The sequence below is a fragment of the Emydura macquarii genome, unplaced genomic scaffold (assembly GCF_026122565.2).
Source record: "Emydura macquarii macquarii isolate MOO-44397 ecotype Brisbane River unplaced genomic scaffold, CSIRO-AGI_Emac_v2 contig_2365, whole genome shotgun sequence".
Lineage (NCBI taxonomy): Eukaryota > Metazoa > Chordata > Testudines > Chelidae > Emydura > Emydura macquarii.
The window spans coordinates 3,781,306-3,806,559 of NW_027132502.1; the positions used below are offsets into that span (position 1 = coordinate 3,781,306).

General features: G+C 41.8%; 1 protein-coding gene across 3 annotated transcripts in view; it reads left to right on the forward strand.

Annotated features, from left to right (window-relative positions):
• DIS3L2 (DIS3 like 3'-5' exoribonuclease 2) overlaps nucleotides 1-25,254 on the forward strand; it is a 261,720-nt gene that overhangs the window by 16,924 nt on the left and 219,542 nt on the right. For all 3 annotated transcript variants that reach the window (XM_067561129.1, XM_067561130.1, XM_067561128.1), the window contains 3 exons: nucleotides 15,266-15,424; nucleotides 15,707-15,849; nucleotides 23,304-23,357. In XM_067561129.1, coding sequence (XP_067417230.1) covers nucleotides 15,266-15,424; nucleotides 15,707-15,849; nucleotides 23,304-23,357 — 356 coding nt within the window. The remainder of the gene's footprint in view (nucleotides 1-15,265; nucleotides 15,425-15,706; nucleotides 15,850-23,303; nucleotides 23,358-25,254) is intronic.

Sequence of the window (25,254 nt, forward strand, 5' to 3'; positions counted from 1 at the left end):
ATCCCAGTGAAATGGGAAGAGTTCCTCAGCTCCACTGCCTCTCTGTCCCACACATTGTACTGTTTTTATACTGTACCCTGAGTTCTACATTCACTCTGACCTGAGGCCCACGCTAAAAGACAAAATCTCTTTCTAGAACAGGCCTCTCTCACCTAGGTAGGTATGAGCGTGTTCTGATTGGAGAGCTGCCTCAGATACCTACCCGTACAAGCAAAGTTTCAACAAGCATCTGTCCCCAATATTGCCCATCCCATCCAAACACAGACCTAGGCTATGACTTCTCTGGATCGACTGAGCGGTCAGTGAAGATCCCCTCAGTCGATCCAGAAATCGATGTATTAAGAGCACCTTCTCAAGTGGCGTAGAGCTGCATCGATGGGAACGCGGTTCCCGTCAGTGCAGTGCAGTGAAGACGGCGCGCCGAACAGAAGCAGAGAAGTCGACGGAAGTTATGCAAGCTACGCAAAAAACTTGCGTAACTCCAGTCGACTGCTGCCGAATCTCGGAGGTAAGTGTAGACGAGCCCCTAGTCTCCGTGCTCTACCTGTGCAAAGAGGCTTATGCAGTGTTGCTGAAACTGTGTCATTCCCAGGATATGAGAGAGACAAAGTGTGTGAGATGATCTTTTATTAGATCAACTTGTGTGGGTGAGAGAGACAAGCTTTCTGGGCCCAGACCTGAAGAAGAGTTCTGTATTAAGCTTGACAGCTTGTCCCTGTCACCAGCAAAAGTTGGTTCAATAAAATACGATACCTCACCCACCTTGTCTCTCTAATATGCTGGGACAAACACAACACTGCATGCATCTTTTTGTGTTGTCATCCTTAGAAAGCAGTGTACAACGTAATAAATGATATGAAAAAGGTGATTTGGAAACTCCTATTTATGCGCTCATAATTCAAGTTCAAGGTGATGTAATGAAATTGAAAGGTAGCACATTTAACAGTGCTTTCTTCAATCAAGTTTTAAGTTAGCATGTGGAACTCATGGTCACAAGACATCAAAGCTAAGACCTTAGTAGGCTTCAGAACAGGCTATGGGTAATGAGACGATCCACGGTTTCAGGGGAAAGGATTAGAAAAACTAATCCAAAACCTTCGGAAGTAAGTAAGTAAACATCATGTTTCATGGTATAAACTAATGTTTAGATGAGGGATTAGGAGAATATGGGATATGGGCAGGCTATTACATAACTGGACACTTGATTCTTGTTCTTTCCTCCAGAGTAGATAAAAATCCATCTTTTCTTACCTAAAAAGATCAGTTTTTTAAAATTTCAAATTGGATTCCTTTTAGAACGTAAAAACCTAAGAATGGCCATATTGGGTCAGAGCAGTGTTCTGTCGAGCCTGGTGTTCTGTCTTCTGACAATGGCCAGTGCCAGAGGCTTCAAAGGCAATGAACAGAACAGGGCAGTCATCAAGTGATCCATTCCCTGTCGTTCAGTCCCAGCATCTGGCAGTCAAAGATTTAGGATACCTGGAGCATGGGTCTGCATCCCTGACCATCCTGGCTAATAGGTCCATCGATGGCTATCCTCCATGAATTTATCTAATTCTTTTTTTTAATCCAGTTAGTTTTGGCCTTCACAGCATCTCCTGGCATTGAGTTCCACAGGTTGACTGTGCATTGTGTGAAGAAGTACTTCCTTTTGTTTATTTTAAACCTGCTGCCTGTTCATTTAATTGGATGAACCCTGGATCTTGTGTTTTATGTGAAGGAGTAAATAACATGTCCTTATTAGCTTTCTCCACGCCATTTTTGAATTTATAGGTCTTTATCATATCCCTTCTCAGTTCTCTTGTTTTCCAAGATGAAAAGTCCCAGTCTTTTTAATCTCTCCTCATATGGAAGCTGTTCCATACACTTAATAGTTTTTGCTGCCCTTCTTTCTACCTTTTCCATTTCTAATGTATCTGTTTTGAGATGGGGTGACCAGAGCTGCACGCAGTATTCAAGATGTGGGTGTACCATAGATTTATATAGTGGCATTATAATGTTTACTATCTTATTATCTATCCATTTTGTAATGGTTCCTAACATTGTTAGCTTTTTTGACCGCTGCTGCACATTGAGCAGATGTTTTCAGAGAACTATCCACAATGACTCCAAGCTCTCTTTCTTGAGTGGTAACAGCTTTTTTAGATTAGTTTGTATGTATAGCGTTTGTGTGTATGGTTGGGTTTATCAGTTTGTGTGTATAGTTGGGTTTATATTTTCTTATGTGCATTGCTCTGCATTTATCAACATGGAATTTCATCTGCCATGTTGTTGTCCAGTCACCTAATTTTGTGAGATCCCTTTGTAACTCTTTGCAGACAGCTTTGGACTTAAGCATCTTGAGTAATTTTGTATCACCTGCCAACTTTGCCACATCACTGTTTACCCCTTTGTCCAGATCATTTATGAATAGGTTGAGCAGCACAGGTCCCAATACAGAACTCTGGGCAATCCTGCTGTTTACTTCTCTCCATTCTGAAAACTGACCATTTATTCCTACCCTTTTCCCTCCTGTCTTTTAATCAGTTACTGATCCATAAGAGGACCTTCCCTCTATCCCATGACTTAGTTTGCTTAAAAGCCTTTGGTGAGGGACCTTGTCAGAGGCTTTCTGAAAGCCCAGGTACACTATATTCACTGGATCACCTGTATTCACGTTTGTTGATCCTCTCAAATAATTGTAATAGACTGGCGAGGGATAATTTCCCTTTACGAAAACCGTGTTGACTCTTCCCCAACAAACTGTGTTCATCTATGTGTCTGGAAATTCTGTTCTTTACTATAGGTTCAACCAGTTTGCCTGGTACTGAAGTTAAGTTTGCTGGCCTGTAATTGCTGGGATCGCCTCTGGAGCCTTTTTAAAAAATTGGTGTCATATGAGTTATCCTCCAGTCATCTGATACAGAAGCTGTTTTAAATGATAGGTTACATACCACAGTTAGAAGTTGTGCAATTTCATATTTGAGTTCCTTCAGAACTCTTGGGTGAATGATATCAGATCCTGCTGATTTATTACTGTTTAATTTATCAGATTATTCCAAAACTACCTCTATTGACACCTCAGTGTGACCATTCCTCAGATTTGTCACCTAAAAAGAATGGCTCATGTATGGGAATCTCCCTCACATCGTCTACAGTGAAGACCAGTGCAAAGAATTCCATTTAGCTTCTCCACAATGGTGGTGTCTTTCTTGAATGCTCCTTTAGTACCTCGATGGTCCAGTGGCCCCACTGATTGTTTGGTAGGCTTCCTGCTTCTGTATTACTTAAAATTTTTTTTTTAGTAATAGTTTTTGTGTCTTTTGCTAGTTGCCTGCCTAATTATACTCTTACACTTGACTTGCCAGAGTTTATGCTCTTTTCTATGTTTTGTTTTAATTTTAATTATATACAGGTGTGGTTTTTTTTTAAGTAAATCTATTTAAAATTGTTGACCTATGTTAAGGCATAAATTTATTATCTGTTAAAATAATCTAAATCAAATACAAAAAATACTAAGCAGTGCATGTTTGCTGTCACGCTTTAAAGAAAGTTCTGTCTGTCCAGTATTTTGAATACTGGCAAAGCACCTGAAACCAGAGTTTGTTGAAATGCTAAACAAATTTTTGTCAGCAGAGGCCTCTTTTGTAGGTGCAAAGAGAATATTTTCTTCATTTCAGTTTATTCAACTAGTTCAGTTCAGCGACTAGTTCATTGAGTTAAGAAACCAACTGGGCAATGAATAAGTGGGAAATTTTGTTTTTCCTCTTCTAACCTATGTATAAAAAGTAGGTGCGAGAGGATGAGATCTACCAGTTCTAAAATCCTGAAGGACATGGTGACTGGAAACCATCATTTCAGGTCACTAACTTCAGATAATACATCCTTTATTTAATAAATCAGTTAGTTTTAAATTCAAAACCTGTTTTGATAACATTTTTTCTCATATATCCAGCACATCTAAAGTAGTTTTATTTAACAGAAAAAAATTAAATGCTGTTTTTTGTGTATTTTAAAATGAATTTGAATTTCCATCCAAATAGAGTTTGACACAAATCATAAGTAAAAAGTTCTTCATCATCATCATCATCATCATCTCACAGCCCACAAAGCCTTCACAGGTCCACATTCTACCTCTCTCTTCCATGCTAGCCTGGTGATTTAAAAGATGCCTTGATTAGAGAGGAATTGAAGGATGGTTGGAGGCTGGTATGCCTTTGGTGCTAGAAGGCTGAAACAGAGTAGATTGCATATTTTCTCTAACAGCTGATGTTTTAAAATGGATTCCATTGTTGCATGGTTGGGAACACAATCTCCCAGCATGGCTGTGTAGAGGCAATGTCATGAAGGAGAACAAAACTTTACTTTGGCAAGTAACCTCCTGAGGCTTGTCTTCACTGAGAAATCTGATTGCTTTCAAACATGTTTGTGAGCAGTTGAGATAGCTGGGACGATGCTGACCATGGTGTCCAATTCTTGAGTCTTGTGTCATCGTAATGTGTTTGGCTAATAACAAAGATAGTATCAGTGTAAATGGACAAGTATGGACACGGACAAGCCATGGTCAGCATCATGTCAGCTAACTTGACTCCTCAATGCTGTTTAAAAAGAAAAATATTTCCTAGTTCCAACAAACCCTTTGTGTGACTTACCCCATAGATCTATTGTCTGTCTGTGTCCTTTGACATTTATTTGCCTAGCCTGTGAATTTACCAGCATTGTCTAAAAACACCTTTATTTTCAGGAGGCATGAAAGCTAGGTGAAGATGCTATTGTCATAGTTATAAAAAAAACAATTGCAGCCTTTGGGTGATGGCTCTACATTTTCCAGATAGAATGCAATTTTGAGGCTATTTGTTCTGGAGTTAGAAGTACAGGGTGGGTGGTAGGCAGCGAATACTCCAGGTAGACAGATTTCCTGGATGAGTAATGGAGGCAGACAGTCAAGTAATGCAGGTCCTGGTGAGGTGGGAAATTTCAGTTTTTTGCCTCCATTTCCATATACTATAGCAACTTTCATATTGCTTGTGTCCCTCCTAAAGGAGCTCTGCTTTAAAAAGAAAGAGCCACAAATTCACATGAACTCTGATTTTCTGGCAGGGCGTACTTCTTGTAAAGCAGTTTTTTAAAGAAAACTTTAAAGAGCCTACTTGTTCTAATGTGGCAGATTTCAGCACTTCAGAAATGCTGTTATCTCCCTGTTATCTACCTGGCAACAACAAATATGAGCATGTAACCTAGTGGAGGCTGCAGAATCAGTTTAGTAGAATGGAGAATGCCAGTTGCTGTGGAAATCTTGTAAGTGCAAATAATCATCTTCTCTAGATCCAATTTATTATTCTACAGATGACGTTAATCTGTGTAATAAGATATGGGGAGGGGGGAGAGTGGATTTACGCTACAGCCCTGTCTGAGGCACAGATGAGAAATAGGAAGCTCCTCTCTAATGGTTTAGAAATGAAACATAAATTTCTATGCTTCTTTCGATAGGAGAATGTTGCATTCCTGAGTCTTGTGCAATCCTAATGTTTTTGGCTAACATCAGCTGTAGTATCAGTGTTAATATCTAGTACATGCTCTTTTGGGGGGATTAGATCCTGCTCTTGCAGGGGTCATTGTGGTATGTGATTTAATAACGCTCTTCTGTTTCTGTTACCAGAGTCTCATGGTCCCATTGTGCCATACATACAGCACAAATTCTGTGGCAGCAGTCCCTAAATTCCACAGCAATATTCATTTATTCGTTTGCCATGAAGTAATGTCGTTGGCACGCCTGCTGCTCCCACACAAGCTGTGGGTCATAGTTGAAAATATTCATTTATGTAAACCTGGGTAATTTTTCAACCGTGATTATTTTTGAGGATGGGCGGTTGTGCGTGCGTTCGTTTGTTCTCCGGGCTCCCCAGCTCTATTCCCCGTATTTGGGCTCCCATAATGTTGTCTAGGTGACCCAGCTGAGAACTTCCTTCTCCCCATGACTGCGAAGGAAGAGAATGAACTGATAGCTAGCATCAGCAGCTTAACTCCGACAGCTACGTTGTTCTCCAACCTGCCTAGCTCGCCAGCCTACACATCTGTCCCCCTTGCGCCGTTTCTGTAAGCTGGACTCTCGCTCTTGTTCCCCTGACCCCCTGCTGCCTGACTCCATAGACCAGTGCAGGGAGCATGCCATGTGATCCAGTTAACTCCTTGCGGGGAATGCTTCAGAGCCAGAAACCGTTCCAGGCCGGTCCAGGCAGCGTGACGGACGACAGAATGTTGTGCCTACTGGTAGAAAAATAGTGAATTCTGTAGCAGAAAGACTGAATTTCATGGCGTCTTGGACAAATGCCTTATTATGCAGCCGGAGGACTTCTGGGCCCATATGAGATGCATTGGGGGCAGTTCACATTCAGTTCACACTTGAGTCCCACCCCCATCCCGAAGGAGTAGAAACCTATCTTTTAATTGAAAGGGTAGATTCTGGAGCACAGTTCTGCACCAAGTGGTTTAATTCAGCAGCCGCAGAATAAATGGGGTCCGGACTGTTGCCAGCCTCATGTGCAATCCAGTCTCCTCTCTCAAGGAATTCTAGCCCTCCTGTGACTTCCCTCTCCATCTTTTAATGATCCTCTCCTCTTCAGGGCCTCCTGGCTATCTCTGCTACTCCCTCTGCTTGCTTCCCTCAAACGGCTGAGAGCCTGAGAAACCAAAGCGCGAACTTCCCCAATGTTTTATTTTTAAATAGTATCCTTCGTGAAGTTTTGCACAAGCCTTTTCACAGTGCGTCTGCCTCCAAAGCTAAAGAGAGGAGGGAAACTTGAGAAGATGAGTCAGAGGGAAGAAAGGAGGGAATATAGTGTAGCAGAAGCAACAGTCATTGGCATCTATAGGAGTCCAAGCCTGAAGGAGAGGAGTCAGCAGGCGGAATAGGTGGTTAGGAGGTCATGAGCAGGGTGGAGCAAGTTCACAGAGAGTCCTGAAAATCAGAAGAGCAGCATCCACTCCCTGACAACGCAGAGGCGCTACTTCACTCAGCCGGAGAATGGTAACTATTTTGATAAACTTTTAGCCTATTGCTACTAAATGAGTTTCATCACCAAACCTTTGTTCAGTATCCGGAATGGGATCTTTGGCTCTCTCCGATGCGCAGTCACTTTATAACAGAATCCAGTTTAGAATTGGAATTGCCATTTTTATGGTCTGAATGATTCAAGCCTAAATCTTGCACAAACCATGAATGTGCAAGAGTGCTCCCTGTAAGTGAGCGGGGTGTCATGAGCATATGTTAGACTTTGGGGAACGGTGTCACTGAAGCTGGTGACTCAGAGTGTAAACTTGATTTTCAAAGTCACATCTTCTATATAGAGAAAAATATATCTTGGCACCTGAGTTTTCAGAGTGCCGCTCTGAGCAAAGGGGAGACCGCTTTTACTGGTACTTCTGCAGTGAACTTGAGGGCTATGCGGGAGAATAAATTTCAACAGATGCCATAGCCTAGGTTTGACTTGCAGAACTGGATCATTTCTAGACAACTTATGCTTCCCAGAATGTCATGTACTGAACTGAGCATGGGTCTGGGAACAAGGATCTAGCTCTGCCACTGACTTCCTATGTGGCCTTGGGCAAGTCACTTATCTCTTTGCTAGTCCCATCTGTAAAACAGCGATGCTTCCTATCTCACTGGCATGTTGAAAAAATTAGGTAAGGTCCTATCCATGTTACAGCTAACGAGTGTGTAACCAGTTATAGTGGCATGGTCTGCTAAGTGTGGTGTGTGGTCATACACCATGTGGTTAAAACCCATTTAGGAACCAAGGCAGCAACAGAGTTTCACCCCTGCATGAGACCTAAGTACGTACACAGGTGCCTTCCTGAGTCCAACTGGTTCATTACTCTTTTTAGCAACATGGATGGGACTCCCCCCGCCATATTTGTGTATCTTGTTTGCCTAGTCTTCCTGGACAAACCAGAGTGCGCTGTCCCATGTATGCACACCAGCACCGGAAGCACGTTCTTTCAGCACTTTCCTGTTGAGGCAGGTTGGGATAGCTTTCCAGATTCTTTCCCAGAATGCACTGATACCTACTTGCCTAACTGTGCTTGTAGGTGTTGACATACAACATGGTGATGAGAGCAGAGAAGCCGCTGTGTAGACACAAACTGAACTGCATTTCTTGTAACCAATTATGGTGACCATGTGTCTGAGTTACAATATCATGATTAAAAGTTGTATGGACAGAGTTTAAGTTTAAATGTTCTCTCCTCATCTTATTAACGTTAATTTTCCATTGGTCTAGGCCAGTGTTTCTGAACGACCTGCCTGTGAACCAGTGCCGGTCCCTGGGATCTCCCTGATACTGTTTAGGAAGGCAGCAAGCTGGTCCTAAAAAGATTGAGAAACATTGGTCTAGACAATGTTCACGTCACAATCGGTCAATAAGTGGAAATTGGCTGGCATGGGAACTGGTTTTGGCAGCTGATTTTTAACACACCACTCAGTTCAATGCCTGTGCTGATTCAATGCATGTAACTGTAGGTCTGAACTGCTCCTCCTCTTTGACTGGCTGTTAACCAAATTTAAACTTAAATATGCTATCTTCCAGCAGAGTTTCCTCTTTTCCCTCTAACACCCCACAGTACTGTCATCCACCATGCCTTTCTATGTTTCCCCTCCAATGCATTTCCTTCTCTGGAAGGTTCCCCTACTTTTAAATTACAATATGATCATTTCAAAACATGTGAATAACCTAAGATGTGCACTTCTTTTCTTACTTGCATGCTGTTTGGGAGTCTCAAAGTTTTTTTCTCCTTAACCCTATAATGTAATCTTGAGTGGATTATAGGAGGTAATTACTCGAGTCACAAGTCTCTTGGTGGAGCAAGGAATGTGTTGTAGAAACTGTGGTTTCGGATTTTATCCTTACATTTCATTTGTGAAGAGGGTTTGTGCAAGCTCTCACCTGAGTTGGGTGGCTGGGATTTCACCTGCTAGGTTCTGTCTTCAGACAATCTTCCTTTACCATAACTACATTTCACTAAATTTATGCACGTCTCAAGTTTCTCCCTTCCGCTGATACACATGGAATGAACTCCTTTGTTCATATGAAATCCTCTTCTCCCCCTGCCACCTTGTCTTCTGAATTATTGAGCTGTTGTATTTAATCTGCTTGCTTCAGGCTATTGTAAAGTTTGTTGATAGAGAAATATACCAAGATCATTATCAAAGAGTTCTGTACTCTCTTAATCAGTGCTGAAGGCAGTGCTAAAGCATTAGTGGTCTTTAAGGCAAGTTACAGTGGAGCTGAATTTCCAGGGTATGTAGCAGGTTACTTTAAAAATGTCTCTGTCACCGTGTGACTAACCAATGCAGAATTCTGCTTGACATGGCTTATGGTATCTTTTTTTCCTGGTACAGAACTCTTACTCTCTCAACAGCTGTTTGTGTGGTTTTTTCCTTTTCTTTAAAGCAAAGAAAGTACTTGGCTGTTATCCTTAGCAAGACATTTAATCTCTTAAATCCTCAAAATACTTTGCAAAACGCAAATAGCTAAAGTCACTTGTGACCTGTCTAGAATCAATGTTTGTACTGACATCTTTCACTTTTGAGCTCACTTTATTGGTGTTTGCTGTTCTTGCCCATTGTACAGCTTGATTTAGTGACTTGATACCAGATTCTATAGTAGTAACTAAAGTGCTGTCAGATTGAGCGTTGGTAACTTTATTATGTAATATGTCCGGTATTGGAAGACACTGGTAAAATAGAGATTAAAAATTGTGTAACAAACTTTATATACGTCTCCTTTTTACAAGTGGTAAAATATTGAAGAGCTTAGAGACTCCTGGGAGCATGAGAAAATATCAAGGTGGCTTTTAAATTGTCATTTTGTTTAAACAAATGGAATTGGAAAGACACTTGGATACTTCTGTGGCGTGTGCGATGATTTAAAAAAAAAAAAAAAGCCCTAACAGACGTGTTATGTGACCGACATAATCTGTGTGACGCATGTGGCTGACCCGTAAGCATTAGCATAGCATGGGAGAGTTGTAGGAAAAACCACAGGAGTCAGGCATAGTTTTCCCTTGAAATGGAATCAGAGAAATGGGGTTGTTGCTGATCCTGACTGCCTCTTGGATAGGTGGATGTTCCAAAGAACATCTCAGGTAGGTGGTATAACTGAGTATTAGGAAATATTTCTTTATGCTAAATGAGGGCAAAGCAGAAGGGAATAACATGTCCTCAGCATAACACTCTGATATAGCTATTGGCAGAAAATAGCAGAAAAGGCACTCATGACTGCTGAACTTTTAAGCCTAGTCTGTACTTATTTGCCATCATATCTAGACCTGCAAAATCCTCTTAGTGTAGACAGAACTTATATTGGTTTTAAAAAAAAGTGCTTTAGTTGGTGTAGTTTATATTGGTTCAGTGAGTGAAATAAACTATACCAGCAAAAGCACTTGTCTATAGCTATAACTGTGTCCACACTTGGGCTTATGCTAGTACAGAAAAGTTGCAACAACAACAAAAAAATTCCGCCCCCTAACCGACACTTGCTATACCAGAAAAAGTTTCTAGTGTAGCCCGGGCTTAGTGTTGTGATTGTAGAAAAGTGCAACTGTGTTCCAGTTGGAAGAATGGCACTCAGTTGTGGTGGGTGTGCATGGGATTTTGAAAGGGTGATCCTAGCCTCCACAAATAAACAATACAATCACCTGAGGTCTTCCTTTTCATCGTGCCAGGAGCTAGAGGGCCAGCCCTAACTGGCATAGAAGAGAGCAGATTCTCAGCTTGCCTTTTCTGTAGTGAGATGGTGTCTATGGATTGTGGGGCCCAGCATGCACAGCTCTATTTTCATCTGGATCTTGATGTGTCTTTTGGAAGGACCTTGATCTCCTCAGGTCATACTCACGATTAGAGCTGAGAATGAATGTGGGCTGTCTGGACCTTTCTTGCCAAGTCTAGCACCAACTTAATCAGAACTTAAATGGCGGGCTAGGGGATACTCAGGTTTATGGCGCCAAAGTGGGTCTCAACCAACCAAACGGATCAACATTTGATGAGTCCTGAATTTTGGTTCTGAATGTTGGATTCCCTTTTGCATCGTTGTTGGCATACCCTCTAACTCATGGACATATCACAATGTTCCATTGAGCACGTAGCTGGGTTGACGTCAGGAATTAAAGGTCAGGGAATCTTTTGGAATGATTAGAGGCATATAGGTTTAAACCATCCAAATCTTTTGGAAATAAAGTGAAATAGTGCAGAAATATGGACAGATATTTAGTAACCAGGTGTTGAAAGAGTCTCATTAGCCGATAACAAATTGTTCTACTGCATTTTATCAGTTCTTTGGCGCTGCTTCCATTTCCTTCCACGCTTCTATTAATTGGGGGAAGTGGAGGCTTTTTGAAAGCATCCCTGTGTATAACGAGATTATGATCTAATACTGGGAACAATTAAAATCCTCCTGTTACGAGTGGAGGAAATGGACTGGTCTGGACCATGCTACAGTCCTATATCAGTATAACTAAATTGCTCAGGGGTGTGAAAAATCCACACCCCCTAAGCAACGTAGTTATACTGACCTAATCCTCCCCCCAGGTAGGCAGCACTATGTCAGCGGGAAGGCTTCTCCTGCCAGCATAGCTACCACCTCTTGTGGAGGTGGATTAAATACGCTGATGGGAGAGCTCTCTCCCGTTGGCTTACACCTTAGAGCATCTTCATTAAAGCACTACAGTGGTGCAGCTGTAAGACTAACAACAGTAAGTAGTAAATGGAGGAATTCTGTTGGCAAAGTAATTGAACAATAGAGCACATTGTTCCTTTCAAGTGTTTCAAAATCAAGCTGTTTAAAAATCTGAAAGGAACAACCTAGGCTGTGTCTACACTACAGCTTGTGTCAGCAAAATGTATGTCGATCGGGGATGTGAATATTAAAAACAGGAAAGCACTGGTTCAAACAGAGCTGATGATCCATTGTAATCAGAGCAAAAGTAAAACTGTGATTGTGGTTGATGACTAAAATTAAATGCACACACCTAGTTGTAGCAAATAACCTACCGAAAGGCAACGACTTTATATAAGCTTAACAGAAATCCATCAAAATGCACAACGCCATTTAAAATAAAATGCATAGCACCGGCTGAGGACCTGATACGTTGGGAGGAATCAGCTTTGCTAGTAATGCTGTGGGTAAAATGTGCACAGTAACGTTTTTTCCCTAAAAAGTCTCACCCCTCCCCCGAATACATTCCATGCCCCCTAGGGAGACCCTCACCCCAGTTTGAGAATCTCTGAGTTCGAAGATGATGCTTTCTTTTGGAGTTGGTAGTGAGTTGGGTTATGTCTCCACTTACAAGCTTACTGTACAACTGTGCCATGTAAAAGAGCTCGTGTAAGCTATGTTAGGCTGATGGAAGAGAGCTCTTCTGTCGACATCATAAAACCAGCTCAGTGAGCAGCAGGATCAATATTGGTGGGGAGTGTCTCCCACCAACGTAGTGCTATGCACAAAGGCGCTTATGCTGGCAAAATTTATGTCTCTCGGGGGGGTATTTTTTTTACACCCTGAGTGACAAAAATTCTGCTGACATAAGAGCTAATGTAGACATGGCCTTAGTTTAGCAAGATGTTAGAGCACTAGGTTGGTATAGATGCCATCTCTTCCATGAATCTTAAACTTAGGGTCCTGATCCCTTTTTATGAATTAAAAATCATATGGCTCCTTTTATAAGCTTTGGTGTTAACCCTGATGGCTGGCTAAATTCCAGTTTGGATAATTATATTTTGCTTCTCTGAATAGTTCTTGGAGAAATCTCTCTGATTTCTCTATCTTGGTTCTTCCTGCAGCACTGACCTTTCCATCCTCTGGGAACCACTCCCGTGGTTATGCAGATATCTCTGGCTCCCTTCAGTCATGGTTCCACTTGCTGTCTGCACTGAGATATCTCCCTTATGGAGTCTCTCACGATTCAGTTCTTGAATTACGCCTTTTATTTACTCCATCTTTGCCTTTAACCTCAAATAATGCTTTTGTGTTGGTATTCAACTTTGTATATCTTAGCACCTCTGAATTAACGCCTCCCTTTCTACCCTCTGTATCCGTTTTGGCAAAGCAAGCTTGTGACTTCATTCCAATTTCCTTCAGCTAAATGTTTCTGAAGCACTTCTTCTGGGCAAGAGGCACAAGTGCTCCTCAGCTTTGATCTCTAGCTTGTCTCTCTCTGCTCCATAACCTTGGGATCTATCTGGACCTCGAATTCTTCTGCTCTACATCTGCTATGCATTTGTAAACCTGCTAATGTTCTCATCCCATAACGTGACCAATATACAGTATTGCCTATATTGCCCCTCAGTTGAAAACGTCATCTGTGGCTTCATTCTTTCCCCTTTACAATTGCAACTCCTTTTCCTCTTGTGTCCCAAAACCATGCTTTCCAAACTTAAGTCTATGCAGGATGCTGCTGCTTTCTTTGTCTCGCAAACAAAAAACTATAGAATCGTAAAAGGTTAGGTCTGGAAGGGACCTCACTAGGCCATCTAGTCCAGTCTTCTGAATTCCAGGCAGGACTAAGTAATAACTAGATTATCCCCGACAGGTGTTTGTCTAACCTGGTCTTAGAAACCTTCAATGGCGGAGATTCCACAACCTCCCTAGGCAGTTTGTTCCAGTGCTTAATTAACCTGACACGAAGTTTTTCCTAATGTCCAATCTAAACCTGTCTCACTGCAATTTAAGCCCATTGTTTCTTGTCCTGTTCTTAGAGGTGAAGGAGAACAATTTTTCACGCTGCTCCTTTTAACAACCTTTTATGTACTTGAAAACTGTTAGCATGTCCCCCTTCCATCTTCTCTTCTCCAGACTAAACAAACCCCATTTTTTCAATCTTTCCTCATTGATCATGTTTTCTAGACCTTTAATCATTTTTGTTACTCCACTGGTTCCCTATTTACTTTGGGGTCTGATTCATATAATTATTGCTCTTGTATTTAAATTCTCCTCAAAGTTTGTCTGTCTTTCTACTTTCCTCTCCTTGATTAGCAGGGGTCTTGCTCCTCACAGTTTTTGGTCTCTTTTGTTGTGGGAGCTTCTTCCAGTGAGCAGCAACTGCAGAGGAACAACCTCTCTGTATTTCACCATCTCGTTTCCAGTCACCAATGAGCAAATATTTTTTTCTGCCTTGCCTATATCTCTTATCTCTCTACCCTTTGCCATTATTTAACTCTGTAAAGCATTTGGGAGTTGTGCTAGACCTCCCATATGTCGTATAATCATATTGCACCTTGGGTAGGCTGTTAACAAAGTAAGTTGGCCCCCAGCCATTTCCAGACTTGCAGGTACATGCTTGGATCCTGGGCCCATAGCCTGTAGGGTCTGAAAGGCAAAGCTGTGATGACATATTCAATATCCAGGTGGAGGGCAAAGGGGACAGCTGCATTGCTTCGCATTCCAATCTGCTGATCCATGAAACAGTATTGGCATAAGCTTTGGAAGCTGCTGCTTGCTCTCCTGGCTGTAGGGATGGTCTGAGGTGATGGTAGGAAAGGAAAGGGTGAGCATATTGCCTTCTGATTATGGCTTGTTGAGCAAACTGGACATGTGGGGCCCAGGCAGTACTTTGCATTGTCAGTGTGTGTAAGTGTGAGAGACCTCAGTCAGTTCTTCAGCGCACTTCCTTTGGTAACTACAGTACTTAATTATCCCCAAGTGTGTTTAATTTTTTTGTCATTCTTTATATTTTTTCATGCAATTCCAAGTGAATTTACATACCCCCAGCTAGTGAGATGTCTACACTGCCAGGGCTGCATGGATCGATGCAGCGGGATCAATTGAGCAGACAGTGGAGACCCGCTCAACTGATCCTCAACATGCTCTCTGGTGGCCGCAATAAATCCATGTGTAGCTTGCGTATCTCCTGTCAATGGCAGCTGGCAGTGTAGACCAGGCCTGGGAGTTTGGGTGTGGGGGGGACAACGGGGCATTGAACTTTGAAAACTGTTGAACCATCTCACTTTTTGTGCATTCTAAAGAACTTCACAGGATTTTGGAAAGCTTTTGTTTAGGAATTTCCAGAGTTTAGTTTATACTTAAATAAGTTAACGTCGGAGTTAAGAGGTATGAAGAGCCAACATTGTATTGCAAGTCAACCCCTGAAAGAAAGATCTAATGAAGATGACTTCTTTGGGGGAGAGGATATAGCACATAAGTGAGACATTTACTCTGATTCTGTGAGAACATGAGTATAGCAAAGGTGGGTCATTTTCTTTTTTCTTTTATTACAAACTTGTGTTTGGTTCCAGGTGGAGACAAGAGAAGCTTTGCAAGAACCAGAAACAACTCTGAATCAGCCAGAACTCCCCAGAACTTTGATAGGAAGAGGCAGCTTTCTGAATCACAGGCAGAAACAATGAACAATTCAGACTGCAGAATAAATCCTAGAAAACTGGGATCTCCCAGAGGTATTAAAATAAAGTGGGAACATACTTCAGAAACAAGCTGTTTTGAAATGCATGCGCAGGCTCTGTCATAGGAGGGGCTGGTGAAGTGACGGTGTAAAAGACTGTTGATTATTTGTAAGGGATGTTCTCTCCAGTCTTGTGATATTTTGATGTCGTGTGTCTATATTCTGGGCAAGCTGTTTGCAAAGCTTCAACTTGAGTACAAAGCTTCCCTGTAACTGCTGTTAAATACACATCCAGACTTGGGTTAGAAAGGTAATGTTTGTGGATTTATATTTTCAGGAGAGTCCCATGCTGCTGTCTCAACACCAGGCGATAGAAAGAATCGGAATAAACCCACCAGAGGGAGGAAGAAGAATGTATTTGAAGTCTACATGCCAAAGGAAGATGTTGCAGCAGGATTGAAAAGGAGAGAACTTATCCAGGTGCCCAGAACATAAAATGATGTTGTTTTTGTGATATGATAAGCCTGTGAAAATAACAGATGTTCACATAATACATCGGCAGTTTTCAGTACAATGAATTTAGATCTTACTTGGGGATGTTACAAGGTGGTCTCCTCTATTTCTCAGGGGTGTGGAAATGAAATTAAACCTTTGTTTTTAAATAAATTATGGGATAGTCCTGGATGCGCATACAGTAAAAACACTGATCCACAAACATGATAGTTCTCAAAAACCTGGCCCCACATCTCAGCAAACATTTAATAGCAAGGCATTGCTGCGTTGAAGGTCCTGTTACGCTGATGTTACTCTTACAAAGTGTGCTACAGAATACTTACTGATGGGATTGGTTTTGGCGGAAATAAAATAGTAGTAAATAGGCAGAGACTCTTCAGAGGCAGCAAATCTTGTAAAATGAGTTACCTTAAGCAAAAGTTTATTAAACTGGGACTCACCCAGCCCTCGGCAACTGGGTGCAGAGCCCTCCTTTCCCAGAGGCATTCTTCCCCCTTCTGTCTCTCAGCTATTCCTTTCTGCGTCTGTGCACGAGCCGGGGAAAGTGAAGCTGGAGGCGACGCTGTATGCAGCGGACCAGGAAGTGCCCCAGCCTCACTGCAAATTATTGTCTAGTTCAGTATTAACTTACAAACTAGAAGAGCAGTGGTGCAGTATCCTTGATTTTTCTTCGTGATGTTGCCTTCACAGACACTCACTGTAAGGGTTGGGTGCGTGCCCAAGTCATCACAAGCTCTTTAAGCTATGCGTGATAGAGCCCTACATTCTACTGCTCAAAGGTATAAAATTCAGAGGAAGGAGAGAGCAGCACACGCACATGGAAAGTCACAGATATGTGGTCATGCATCTGAAAGACCAGCGATGGCGCGTTTTTAAAGCTGGTTGGAAGCTTTCCAGCAAAAGTTTTGTTGGAAAATGCTGATTTGTCAGACCTGAAATGTTTCGTGAAAACATCTTGGGTTTGATGAACTTTTATAGCGTTCTGTCAGAAGCCTGCTTGGTTTCCTGGCAGGCTGCTGTGGAGCCTGGGGTTCCTGGGTCCATAACTTTGGGGCAGCACTGCTATGTGGACTGGTAGCTTGCAGGCAACCTGCAAGGCAAGCTGACCGGGGAGTCTGGAAGCTGTGTGGTTCTTGACCTCAGAGCAATCTGCATGGTGGGGTTGGCCTATGCCTCAGGCTTGGGAGCTCTGGCTGTGTGAAAATGAGAGGATTCTTGGTCCTTCAGTTTCACCACTGAAACTGATCATGTCTGTTTCAGTCAGCAGCTGGCAGAACCTCAGCACTTCCAAAATGATTGTTTTGGGGGTTTTGGTTCATGAGAAATTTTGAAAAATTTGCTTTGTCTGAATCTAACCAAAACCAAATATTGAAATTTCCTGTTCATTTCTTGCAAATCCCAAGTTTTGGCCAACCTGGCATGCCCTCCAGTTCTGCTTCAAAAACTGCGTGAGAACATGTACACCTGTTTCTGCACCCATCAGTCAAAGGCGTGAGTTGACACCAGAAGTTTGGTCAACTGTAATGCAGCAAGCAAACTGGAGACTGAGGGCATACTAGTCATTTGGTAGCAGATAAACCAGCCTGTTTCCCCCTACCACCGCATCAGTGTATCCACACCGTGGTGCTTATGACCTGTATGCTGACTCCAGAGGGAGATGTATTTGAGAGAGAGCCACTGAAATATCAGCATTAAGGTAGCCATATAAACAAAGGTGGTGTAAGGATCCACATTTTGAAGGGTCAGAATTTGGCTGCTTTGCTGAACTGTCCTAACCTAAAAAGATCAGACTAAAGCATGCAAGCCCTCTCTTCCTACACCGTTTCCCTATCATGCAATCTGGTGGTGGCATCCAGCAAGGAACGGCTGGTGGTCTGCTGTCATCTCTGGGTCTCTTGGCCACGTAGGCAGTCTCAACCAATCAAGAATCCAGAACCAGTATTATGTGACCAGAGAGAACCAACCATCTCAAAATGCAAAATGATGCAAGTTCTCCTGCAAATCCTTTGTCGCCCTCCGTGTTTCATAGGAAAAAATATTTTAAAATCAGTTTCACAAATTTTTGAGCTTTCAAACAATTTTGTCAAACTTCTTGTTACGAATCTCTTCATCCAGCTCTAATTGAAATGTTTTTGGTATCGTCGTGGGGATGCCACAGTAAAGGTTGTATGACAGTTTCTCTTTGAAGCCCAATTTCTGATCAGCTCTAGCTATTGTAAAATGATTACACGGAGCCTCGTAGCTGATTTCATTTGCGGCCTCGCAATGGTTTCCAGGCCAATAATCAAGACCTCCACAAACACCCCCTGGAAACAAATACTCAGTGAAGGAACTGGAGGCCCTCTATTACGTGCTTGTGTCAGAAAAGTTCCCCACACTGCAGGGGTGGCAGCTGTGCAGTGCAGCAAACAGCTTCTGAGTGGCCTTCAAGAATATTCCTTGGAACATGTTTCAATAACACAGCCTGATGGTAATAAATACAGAGACCAGTCATAGATAAGTCTTCTGCAGAGATTCAGTGCAGCTCCAGATGATACAAGTCACGATCAGGCTGCTGCTTGTACCTGAGATTCACGTCAGATGAGGTCTCCTAGAGGACCTCAGATTTCGTCTAGCAAAAGAAGCCTTTACCCTCTATGAATGATGAAGTGTCCATTCCAGATCATGAAAAGTTCCAGAGGGGTAGCTGTGTTAGTCTGTATACAGCAAAAACAACGAGAGTCCTGTAGCACCTTAAAGACTAAAAAATGTCTGCGGACATAAGCTTTCATGGGCTGCAGCCCACTTCGTCAGATGCATGAAGTGGAAATCACAGAGAGGAGGTATATATGTACATCCAAGGGTAAGAAACATAACAATGGGGAGGGCAAGTGCTAACAAAGTCAGTTCAGTTAGGGTAGATGAGGCCTATTCACAACCGTTGATTAGAAGGTGAGAATGTGTGAACAAGGACAATTACTTCTTGTAATGAGAGAACCATTCCAAGTCCCTATTCAGACCCAGTCTAATTGTGTCAAGTTTGCATATGAGTTCCAGTTCTGCAGTTTCTTGCTGAAGTCTGTTTTTGAAGTTTTTTTGTTGAAGTATGGCAACTTTCAGACACTCTGTAGCTGGCTTGAAATACACAGTGAACAGGAAGGGTGAAGGGATAAAAGTCTCTGAAACCTTGTAAGGAGCCTTGGTAGATGAGCAGATATTCAGCACTGCTCTCTGAGATCTCTGAGTAAGGAAAGAACCTATTGAAGATCCACTTGATCAGTCCCTACAAGCAAGACATCAGAACACTATGGTAACCTGAGAGAACACACAATAACCTGTAATAGCAGTGCTTAGGGAAGAAGGCATCCTGGTACCAGTGTCAATGGCTGTGGCCAAAAGATTTCCTTTCCACCAGCCATGTGAACCAGTGGGTGAGTAGCAGAATCTTTTTCATCCCAACAGGAGCAAGGAAATACCCTGATCTCAAGTCTGAGGAGATGATTGGTCCATGGCAATGTAATTTAACAAAATATTACAGAAATACCTAGTTTGTGCGTCCGCTGGCATGAATTGGAGACCTCCTGGAGATAATTCTGTGGCTTTCATAGAGGCTGTACAGTTCCAAGTCACTAAGACTTAGAAGCATTTCTGTTCATGGATGTTGAAATGACTCAGGACTAGATGTCTCAGTGACTCCTGATGCTAGGTTTGATACCCACACAGTTTGCTTAAGTAGGAAGTTCAATAAATAGCATGGTGAGCTGTGACCTACAGAATTCCATTTGATCATGGGATATGCTCAAAATGAATCCAGCCATGAAAATGGACATCTGAGATGAGGTGCTCAAGGTCATGCATTTTCCCCTTCCCAGTCTCCATGTGTGGAAGAATTCCTGGCAAAAGCAAACAGACCCAAGTTAGGGTTATTGGAATCTACCCAAGTTCAACAAGACTGGATACCTTCTCTATGGAAAGGTAGTAATGGCTGTTTTGTTAGAGCCAGGTTTTGTGTAAAACAGCATGAGCTAAAGGACCTTCCATCACCCTGCCATGCATTTTCACCATTTCAGAGCAAAGGATGGCTGAAAAGCTTTAGGTGCAGAGTAAACAAGACCTCTGAGGGCTGGTGGCATGGTAAATTTTAGTAAGCACACTGTTTTACTGAGACATTGAACCTTATTTGGATATCCAAATGCCTTTCCTTTTGGAAGCATTTCTTTACAAGTATGAAATTGGGGGTTTCCATATATGGTTTGTTGATAGTTTTTTTTTTAAGCAGCCCTCAGCAGTGGATAGATATTTAGACACTGACCTTTCTCTGTGCTTTCCACACACACTGATCTGTGCCTGCATGTTAGGATAGCGTATGTGAATGGCTTGATTTGGGATGCTTGAAGTTTTGTCTAAATATCTTTCTGTTGCCCTGCTTTGCTGGAAGAAGTGAGAAAGTTGGGAAATTCTGACTTTTGTGTAACCTCTTAGGAAAGTTAATAAGTTTTAATGACTTTTTTGGATGGTGTGAGGTCGACCTGAACTATCAGGAGATGTTTTAAAAACCTTGCTGCAATCCTTTCCTTCCCAAATGCTGGCTTTGCTGACATAAAAACACTGATAAATATAGCAGTCATTGTTTGCAAGTTACCGTAAAATAATACTGCTTTTGTGTGATATCATGAGACTGGTCAGCCAGAGCTTCAGCCTGTAATACACATATGAGAACAGTTGTTCGCTGCAGATGGGGAGAGTGGTTGGTTCCAGATATGATATCACAGCGTGAAATGTACAACATTGTAAATAGGATTTTCATAGGCACAGATAATAGAGTCCATCTGCTTTCTAAGATAAACTTTGGGAGTTCCTTGCTTAAGGGAAAGAGCTAGAGAAAAAGTATTTTAATGCTACTTGACACAAGAGTTCTGATTCTTGTCATGATTATATAACGTGAAGCTTTTATATTGTAAATTGGTTGATATTTTGCTACTCAGTATGCTTACACAGATTTTAGGTATTTGTGTGCACACAACTAGTTAGGTGCCTTATTTGCTGTGTATACAAAACTGATTTTTTTTTTCATGCATACATTGGATATTTGCACATATCTCTTTGACAGTCTGGTCCTAACTATGCAGAGGGGTTGCTTTTGAATGACCCAGGATACTTTCTCATCTGCTTCTGCATTGCTGGTGAGATGCTGAAAACAGGAATTGACTGACACGTAAAAGCTGTTCTCCCTCTTGTGACTACCAATAACTGCCTCCTATCTACAACCAGAAGCGGGCTAATTTGATGACTAACCGGCTGCCTCTCTGGAAAGAAGACCTTTATGGATTTTCCATCATTTAAATGGATGCCATTCCTAACAGAGGCTAAACACAGCACACTAGATCTCATTTTGTCTGTCTGAAAAATCCCCAGGTTTGCTCCCCAAGGATGTTCTGCACATCTACAAGACTTTGTTTTCTTGCCATTGCCCTGAGATGTGCATGTGGTGTAACTAATCTCAGTATTAATAGTACAATAAATAAGGCCTAAAATAAGACTCTTTGCTGAAAGTGCACAAATAAGATCTGAAGAATGAGAAGTACATTTGTCCTTATGCTGCTGGTGTTTTCAAACTTAAAACAAACAAACAAAACCCACTTCACAAACTAGCAAATTTCTCCTCAAGCCAGCAAAACTTTCATGTGTGAAGAGGTTATTCCCAGAATACATTAAAAATAATATGCTACATTGACTTTATAAGGAAGCAGTTCCAATGAGAAATTCCCATGATTGCTACACACACATGGAGTACATTTCATATAAGTAATTGAAGACATTCCAAATACATGGATGAAGAAGGCTTTAAAGTTTCAGATCAAAAGCAAAGGAATTTATTTATGCAACTGCAATTAATACTGTTTCATTTTATAAGAGTAAAATTGAGTAAATGTTTTAATTAGTCATCTAAACTACAATTCCCAGGATGCTCTTGGAATTGTCAGTGTTCTGAAACAGCCAATAATCCACTGTTCAAGTTTCCCTTTCTTCTCTTCTTCCTGGACGATGGGAAAGCAGAAAGTGAATGTCTGCTCTAATTTAAAATTTGTTAATAACTATATCTACACCTGTTACCGATGTTGGATCTCAAATGTTTATTTTTGGAAAATCCTTTCAATTCACCTTTTAACCTTTTCTTCCTACAGAGTTATTACTATCCGTGTTAGTGGACAGTCCAAAAGCACAGCTGGAGTCCAGTAAGGTTCTGGCCCTCTGGCAGGAAGTAGTGTTGGACGAAACCTTTCTCCTTCATGCCCTATTCTCACCCCCTAGCCATCTTTCCCCCCACCCCAAAAATAAAATACATATAACTTATTAAACCAAAATCAACCTCACCCCCCAAAAATCCTGGAAAAAAATCATCAAAATGCATGTCCGGCCTCTGACAAAGTGGGCTGCAGCCCACGAAAGCTTATGCCCGCAGAAATTTGTTAGTCTTTAAGGTGCTACAGGACTCTCGTTGTTTTTGCTGTATTCAGACTAACACGGCCACCCCTCTGGAACGCCAAATGGATTTGATCATGGCTGTAACACTAACTCTGAAAACAAGGAAATGCTGAATGCCTGACCTGAACTCATTACTTAACTCATCACGCGTTTTGCCCGAAGCTCATATACCACTGAGTCAGTCTTCAGCCCTAGCCCCTCTCTTCCCTTCTCAATAGTTCCGTAAAAGAATTGAAGCCAAGCATGCAGGCTCTCATAGAATTTCTCAATCACCGTAGTGAGAATTTCCTTGTTTTTGTGCATGTATATTGCAGATTCCATGGTTTTAGTACGACTTGGCTTGCTTTAGTCGGTAACTTAGATTTGGGCCAGGGTTCATCTTGCCTGTGTTACACAGTGCTTGGCATACTGGGGCTTTAGTCATTGCCACAATACAGATAATAAAGATGCCTGATGCAAACAGATGCACTAAACTTGGTTACTTTAACATTCCCACATTGGAAAACCTTGTGTAACTGAGAGCTGTGAATTTTCACTAAAAGTGAAATATCCTGGACATCTTAAAATTACAAAACATAAAAGAATGTCATTTCAATGCTCAGTAAAAATTGATGATCAATATCTAACTCTGAAAAGCCTTTTTTTTTTTTTTTTTTTTTTTTTTTTGAGTGCTCTGATTTATGATGTAAGGTTTCCCAGAATGACATCTGGGACCCTGACCTCTAATAGTTTGGGAGGTGCAGAGTGGAGGAAAGTGTTGCATCTGGGTGGACATGTATCCTTAGTTTTGGATTGAAATGGTTCCAACGCAAAGGTACTAATATCAAAATTTAAGATTTGCAATGGAAATTCCGATCTGTCATATTTCAAAGTCAATGTTGTTCGTAGTCATCCAGTTTAACTAATACTACATAAAATTAATGTACAGACATAATCTTGATTCTTTTTTTATTAAGGGACCCTTGAGAATAAATCCTAAGAAATACCATGAAGCTTTCATTCCATCTCCAGTAAGTATAATTTATGATTCTCTGAAGTTCTTAAATGAATGTGTATTAAGATAGTAGATGTGCTGTGTACAAAATGTCATTTTGATTTGTGTAACAAGATGCACCAGTTAAGATCTATGTATAGGTATGTACGTAGTGTGAAAAAACCTGTTTTTAACACTGCAAAGTGCTAGTTAATGTTTCTGAATTTCTGGTGAAAGTGGGGACGCTTGTTTCTAACCGAAAGACACCAGCTGAACCCAGGTTTGAGGACCACCAGTTAGTGTAATTGTAAACCCTTGGTTTATGGCCACGGAGAGTTTATAGATTTTCCACTGATTTAAATTAATCTTTCCTAAACAAATATGCTCTCCATTTTCGATCTGCTGCATGAGCTAATTTATAAAATTGGTCCAAAAGCCCCATGCGTGGTTCCTTCCAACATACCTGCAACATTTTGCGCAAATAGCTTGGCTTGAGGTGAACTGCCATCACATGGGACTGTTCTGTGCTTCTTCCCTCTGCTTTCTTTACATCAGTGATTCATTTAATGGAAGGCCTCTGGTGATTTCAAGGGCCTCCTTTCGGCAAGGTTACCTTGCTTCTGCTGTAGTTGAGGACAGTTATTTGGAAGTGACTTGATTAAAATTTTGCTTCTCATCTGAGAGTGAGTTTCATATTGAGATTAGGTTTAGACTGGAGGTAGAGGAGAAAAAAGGCCTAACTCAGACACTGAATTGTTGGTTGTGTTAATGTCTCTGCCACTTTTTTGGGCATAATTCTTTTGGAGTCAGGATTGAAAGTCCAGAGATCTGTGTTAGCTTCTGTTGTTGGTCAGTCAGAGAGAATAATGATCTTTAAGCCTCTTTCTGTAGAGGAAGACTCGTATTATTTGTGCTGTTGCAAGGGGGAAGATTCTTAAGATTCACTGGGGAGGAAACTCAAAATAGCTGTCTCCAGTGCTTCCTGAAACTGGCACTGACCGTACTGGTGCATAAATTGGAAATGTACAGTAGTCCTCTCCTTTTGCTTGCTTTCTTGAATGAGGTAAGTGTAGACTCTTGAACACAGGGGCATATGCAGGAGTTTTAATTTGATCCCTTTTGGAGGGCCATATTCTGGGCCCCCCTGACCCCGGGAGGAGCTTGCTCTTCCTCCAGCCCCCCCAGGCCCTCAAAACCCCTGCCACTGCGGCCCTGGGGCCAGAGGAATTCTGTGTCCCTGACTAGTTTGCTGCCCCCTTGTGCACGCTCCTGCTCAAACCTATTCTATTAAACCACAGAACACTAGCTAAACATTAAGTCGAACAATGTACTATAGTTATTACCTCATAGTAAAGTAAATCACGCAGCTTTGTGTTCTGGAATACGTAGGCACTGGAAGGTTAGTTAAGAGTGGCATTTCAGTCATCACTCTCTGTTTTCTTTTCTTTTGGGGGTTGAATGACACAACCAGCACCATGGCCTAGTGGTTGGCAGAGTCAGCACCTGGAAGATGATAAAGCTGGACAAGGTGGAGTGGTCATTGTAAGGAGAGGGATGCATTTGGGGAACTCGCCATTAGCATGACACCACCCTCCTCAAGGGTAGCGGGAGGGTTTGTGGTCTTAGCATCCTGCTGGGTTCCCCATTGCTGCCATGTACTGAAAGAGTTACAGCTGTGAAGAATCTTCCTCTTCCCCTGCAGCTGGCTTGGGCACTGCACCCCGTTCTGTCAGACTCTGAGTTGGCTATAGTGACCCCTTGCATTTGTGACCGGGTTTTATTGTTCTAAGGAATGAAGCTGCCAACCTTATGCTGCTTTCAGTTCAAACGGAGCAGTCGGTCACCTTAATGCCACAAGGTCCTGGGTGCCCATTGCTCCAGAGTGCTGCTTCATACACTGTCTTACTGTTGAATGCAGAGTCAAGGTAAAGGCT